This window comes from Urtica dioica, chromosome 12 (genome assembly GCF_054948205.1).
Source record: "Urtica dioica subsp. dioica isolate 48M chromosome 12, U.dioica_male_clone48M_v1_H2, whole genome shotgun sequence".
Lineage (NCBI taxonomy): Eukaryota > Viridiplantae > Streptophyta > Magnoliopsida > Rosales > Urticaceae > Urtica > Urtica dioica.
Genome location: NC_142767.1, coordinates 19,248,221 through 19,254,091, shown reverse-complemented (window position 1 = coordinate 19,254,091; position 5,871 = coordinate 19,248,221). Strand labels below are relative to the sequence as shown.

The following is a 5,871-nucleotide window of genomic DNA, read 5'->3' as shown; positions in this document are numbered from 1 at the left end:
ATTCGTCCCTAAAAAAGTTGCAACCAAATGAAAAGAAAACCAACACCTCCTTTAAAGTTCAAACCGATTTATGCCAGTTCCGCACAAAAGGCGAAACATCCTGAAAGAAACAAAACCTGAAACTCGAGAATTCGGGGCCCATTTACACGACTCACGAGCCCCGAAATTCAAGTTCCAATGAATCCACTTAAAAAGAAATTATATGAAAACAAGAAGAAGAAAAAAAAATTAAGAACCAAATGATACAAAGGAGCCAAAGTCCACTGTGGACACCTCGTCCGATGCTAGAGTCCCGAGATAAACCGCTAACAGTTCTGCTTTGATATGAGCTCAGATTTTACGAGCTCGAACCGACTTTCTACACAGCCCAAACATGAAGAAAAAAATGGGAATGCCAACAACTTGTGATATCACATTCTTAATCTCATAACCTTATCAAATAGTATCTGCTAAGTTTCCTTACATACACCACACCATAATGCACTTTCCAACAGAAACACATATAGGCTAACTAGTATTTGTTGGAGGAAAATCTCACCTTTTTTATACACCCAAAGTTCCAACATTAAGTACACATAAATATATAGACCACACCATAATGCACTTTCCAACAGAAACACATATAGGCTAACTAGTATTTGTTGGAGGAAAATCTCACCTTTTTTATACACCCAAAGTTCCAACATTAAGTACACATAAATATATAGAGAGAAAAAAAAAAGGTGATTGATTACAACAGGAAAAAACCCTCCTAGAAATACCATAACAAAGGATGTAGCTATAGCTAGAAAGACCAAAAAAACAGTTTACTTGACAACACAAAAGTCCTAGAATCATATATCCAATGGCAAGTAAAAATAAGTTAGTGAGATCAAGTAAAAGAAAAAGAGAAAAAGTCCTTCAGAGACAGCTAGTGAAGCTACTGAGCTCCTGAACGACGGACTCCATGGACGGCCTCTCGATCGGGCAGTCGTGAGTGCAAAGCAGCGCGACATTGGCGAGCTTGGCGGCCTCGTACTCGAAGAACCTCCCGTGGAGGTTCGGGTCGATGAGGTCCCCGAAGCGGGTCCCGGAGCGGGCAGGGCTCGCCACCTGGCGCTTCCCTGAGAGGATCTGGATGACGAGGACGCCAAAGGCGAAGACGTCGCTCTTGTCTGTGAAGCGGCCCGTGGTGGTGTACTCTGGGGCTAAGTATCCCATCGCGGCCGTGGATTTGAGTGCCGAGAAAACCACGTCGTTTGTGAGGAGGTTTTGGAGGCCCGAGTCTGAGAGCATCGGGTTCAGTCGCTGGTCGATCAGAACCTTCTCGGCCGAGATCTTCTGGTGGACCAGCCTCGGCTTGTTCGCCTTCTGACTGTGAAGATATGCCACGCCTGTTTTTAGACCCATGGAAAAACGTTAATGAATAGGTTTTTTTTAAGACTGATTAAGCTGGAAAATATGATTGAAGCACCCTTTTAGAAAGTAGATTTCTTTTTTTAAAAATATGTTTATCTTGAAATGATTAAAATGCTACGAAAAATCACAGTTTGAAAGCTACTTAATTGATCATTCATGAAACTACTGCTAAATCATAAAGTTTTGACAAAAAAGCTTTAAATTTCGAAACAATGTGTGATTGAAACATTTCAATTTGTTACTCGAAAGAACATAATTTTATCAATATAACTCCTGTTAAATATTCAATACGAAAAAAAAACGGAGAAGAAGCGGAACGAACCTTTGGCTATGCCTCTGATGATGGAGACTCTGGTGGACCACTCAAGAACCCGAGAATCGCCATCTTTGAGATCAAGATAAGCGAGCAAGTTTCCATTGGAGACGAAATCGTAGACCAAGAAGCACTCTCCGCGCCCTCTGGAGCAACAAAACCCTCTAAGCCTCACAAGATTCTCATGCCTGAGCGAAGTCAAAACATTCAGTCCCTTCAAGAACTCGGACTCCTCGGACTTGCAACAAGACTTTCCGATACTCTTCACCGCCACCGAAGACCCGTCTCTCAGAATCCCCCGAAACGTGGCCGAGAAGCTGCTCTTCCCGAGCAAGTTCACCTCCGAAAAGTAATGCGTCGCCGCCTCGATCTCGTCGAGGTTGAACCGAAACCTGTGGAACGATTCCGACGAGCTCGTCGTCGCTCCCAGCGGGTCCCACCCGTTGGAATATTCCAGGCTGATGAGGGGCGATCCGGTCTTTTTACACACGGCCTTGCTTTCCCCGGCTACGAAAGGCGTTCCGCCGAGGCTTTGCTTTCTGCGGCGGTACTGAGTGAACGAGAAGGCTGCGATGGCGACGAGAGCGATTGTGACTGCGATCGTTCCGACGATGACTGAGGCGCGGTGTGATCTCGAGTTGGTACTACACGCGGTTGAGGAGCAGGGAAGGTTTACGTTGGCAGTTTCCGGAATGTTCCGGGTCGTTGATCCGGCGGCGGCGTAGGGCTCGGGGCGGTTTGAAGAGGCGTTGCAGGGCTTCAAAGAGTCGAATCCGGCGCCGCAGAGGCCGAGATTGTTCGCGTACGCGAAGCCCGAGTTGAGCTTCTTCAAAGCTGCACCAAAAAAGAGAGTTGACAAATTCAAAATTAAGAGGGAAAATTGAAGTTTTGTCTATTATTATGTTTGGAAGAGAAATTTGTTTGGATTATTTTGTTTTTGTTTTTTAAACAAATTTATTAAAAATTAGTTCTACAAGCAATTTGGTTAATCATTAAAAATTAGTCAATTTGATTAGGAGACAAGTGATGATAAGAGTAAAAATTAACCAATTTAATAAGGTGGTAATTTTAGTTTAAAATAAGAGTGACTAGTTTATAATTGTTAACGAAATCATGGCTAAAATACAATTTCTGTGTTTTAATAAAGTTATATGACTACAGGAAAATGAAATCCGTATTTTAGTTATAAATTCACACTGAAAAAAAAAATATAAAAAAAATCAAACCCTCAAATTTTCCCTCAAATCAAACAAGTCAAAGAAAATTTAATGGATTCTCATAATTTTTTTTAAGCTAAAACACTCTAATGATGGAAGTGAATGGAGTGCTTTATTTATGGATTCTCATTTTTCGTACCGAGAGCGACGGTTTTGGAATACATTAGTAAGGTTATGTTTCAAACCGGGATTTCAGGATGGATAATTAAAATTTTAATAGAAATACGAGGAATAAAAGTCTCTATTGTGTTTATTTAGCAAGTCATTAAAAATTTGAAGGATTACTTGTTTACAAATTTGTTTTGAATTTTCAATCTCTCCTCTTTTTTTTATCTTCTATAAAAATAAAATCTTACTTTCTAGTTTATACATTACCCCTTAAATTTTCTCTCATATTTTTCTTAACTAAAAAAAAAAAAATCTCTTTTTATTTATTTACCGAGAGGGACGGTGCCGGAGAGCGTGTTGTTCCGAATGTCGAGGACTTCGAGAATCGGCGCGTCAGCGAGCTTGCTCGGGATCGACCCGAAGAGGTGGTTAAATCCCAAATCTACCCTCGTTAGGGTTTGCAGATCCCCTAAGCTAGCCGGTATAGCTCCGGTGAGTTGGTTTGACTGGAGGGCAAGAACGGCAAGTTTTTTCAGAGATCCCAGCTGTGTGGGTATGCTTCCGATCAGCTGATTGTAGCACAGCTGTAACACTGTGTATATATACATATATATACCCAAATGCAAATACATTATTCCAAATGCTCATTGTTTGGTAAAGAAGCAAGCTTTTTAAAGCATTGGCTTGTAAAGATTGAAACTTTAAATCAAATATAGAAAAAAAAAAAAAAAATTGTCAAGCTCTATAGTATATAGGGAGTGAAAAACAATATACATCATGATCTTTAATCATGCAAAATAAAAAATAAAAAAAATATAAATATAAATAGTAGTTCTTTACCTTGCAAGTTGTCCATTGAGCCAATCTCCGGAGGAATCTCACCGGAGAGATTGTTGACGTTCAAGTAGAGGTCGGAGAGATCGGTCAAGTTGGCAATCTCTCTGGGAATCTCTCCGGAGATTGAGTTGTAGTGAAGGTAAAGCCCAGTCAAGTGCTTGAGCCCGGAAATGGCCGGAGAGAGTTTCCCGGAGAGTCCTTTCCCTTGGAGAGAGATGTTTGCCACGTGTCCCTTCTCGTTGCATGCGACGCCCTCGAAAGAGCCTGCGCATGGGTCGCCATTGATGGTCCACGAAGAGAGGTAGAGGCTTTCCGGGTCCAAACTGACTTTGATCTCCATTAGAGCTCCGAGCTCATCGGAGGAGCTTCCACGAACCCATTTCGAGTTCGAGAAGAAGAATATCAGAAATGTGAAGCCGAAAACTGAGAAACCCATGCCCTGCATTTTAGGCTTAAACCCTCTCCCAGAAATGGTTTTGATAGAGAGCTCTCGGACTTATTATTAAGACGATCTTCTTCTCAGAGAGAGAGAGAGAGAAAGAGTTTAGGTGATTTAAGGTGAAAAATGATGAATTGAATGGAATGTCGGCCGTTGGATCAGTGGACCATCAATTGAATGAATAAACAAGCCTAGTTGGGGGTAAGTACACTGTTTTTTTTTTTTTTTTTTTTTTGAAACTTAAATCCAAGTACTGTTGTTGTCTCTTTCTTTTAGCTTTTTTATTAAGAAAAAATTTGTTATAAAAAGAAAAAAAAAATCTACTGAAAATCAGAATCATTTATCGTATTTAGGAGGTTTAAAAATTTGAGTAAAAAAAACAAATAGATTTCCTATTTATTTACTTTTATATTCTATAAATAAAAAATTATGGAAAAATTTAAAACTATGAAATAAGATCGTCTGTGGCACGGAATACAGAAAACGATGTGTCTGCACACGATGTGCGTACATACCTTTGAATTATTATTCTCTTAATTATTCTTTATTAAATGAAATAAAATGTGAATTTTATTTAGATATTTTCAACCAATATTTTTCCCTCAAATTTTCTTTTTCTCAATTTGAGAGAGAGGGAGAGAGAGAGAGAGAAGTAGATAGATTTTGCCCCCACAATGCATGTGCTTAAAAGAACCAACTGGTCTTGGGAGAGTATGTCTTTTTTTCATGGAAGAAAGTACAACAGCTAAGATCTAAAACATTTTCTATTAAAAAAAAATAAGGTCTAAAATATTTATAATAAATAAATTAAAATTATATAACATCGAAGAAAACAAATTTGTTGTCACTTCCGGTTTCAGGTCATACATGCATACTAAAAGAAAGAAAGCGTGAGACTTTGTCAGGAAACTGACTTTTCTGTCGAAGAAAAAGGTCATAATAGAGTCAAACAACTCATTCAGAGCTTCAAGCCTTCGAAGCAAGGTTCAAGTTACCCCAACTTATGTCAATTTTAGTGATTTACTCCTTATCTTTGATGGTATATTGAGATAAATATCGATGTTTTTAAGCTATCGATTCTGTTTCAAAAAACCGTTACCGTCCTAAATAATGAATTTTTTGGGAGATATTTAATTAAAATTTTTAGGAAAATATAAAATTTCACAAACATACATATATATATATATATATATATATATATATTCGGTACATGAGAAATTTTCGAAATATTTTGAGATATTTGCAAAATTTAATAAAATATTTTTGATAATTACGGTATTTTATTTAAAAAAATGCGGCGGAATTTGCGAAAAATATGGAAAATTGCGGAAAGAGGTTTCTCGCGCGAAATCCATGCGAGAAGTGCATATAAAAAAAAAGTGCATAGTTGGATTTGAATCCAAAGTTAATTCTCATTTTATACTAATTCATGTTTAATATATTTATAAATTTTAGCCCTCGTGTGAAGCGAAGTGCTTGAGATTTGTAATTAGACAACAAAAATGTGAGCAATATAAAAATCAAGAGATTTGTAACTAACATTTTAAACATGTGATTTT

General features: G+C 38.2%; 1 protein-coding gene across 2 annotated transcripts; it reads right to left on the bottom strand.

Annotated features, from left to right (window-relative positions):
* Nucleotides 1–398: 398 nt before the first annotated feature.
* On the bottom strand, nucleotides 399–4,452 carry LOC149379975 (Leucine-rich repeat protein kinase family protein). 2 transcript variants are annotated; one of them, XR_016294163.1, is made up of 5 exons: nucleotides 3,877–4,452; nucleotides 3,368–3,628; nucleotides 1,721–2,545; nucleotides 659–1,373; nucleotides 399–538 (listed from the first exon to the last, which is right to left on the bottom strand). XR_016294163.1 is itself a non-coding variant. In XM_089603152.1 (4 exons), exons 1-4 carry the CDS (start codon nucleotides 4,316–4,318, stop codon nucleotides 901–903), a joined length of 2,001 nt encoding a protein of 666 aa, XP_089459278.1. In that variant the 5' UTR covers nucleotides 4,319–4,452; the 3' UTR covers nucleotides 638–900. The 2 variants fall into 2 exon arrangements, 1 of the variants encoding a protein (XP_089459278.1); XM_089603152.1 differs by lacking the exon at nucleotides 399–538 and having other exon boundaries at nucleotides 638–1,373.
* Nucleotides 4,453–5,871: the final 1,419 nt, after the last annotated feature.

Bases quoted from the DNA above. Each gene is read 5' to 3' on its own strand.
- LOC149379975 (XM_089603152.1), bottom strand. From the start codon at position 4,318: ATGCAGGGCATGGGTTTCTCAGTTTTCGGCTTCACATTTCTGATATTC. The intron at 3,629-3,876 runs GTAAAGAACTAC...ATATATACACAG, and splicing joins CTCAATGGACAACTTGCAAG to TGTTACAGCTGTGCTACAAT. The intron at 2,546-3,367 runs GTAAATAAATAA...TTTTTGGTGCAG, and splicing joins CTCCGGCACCGTCCCTCTCG to CTTTGAAGAAGCTCAACTCG.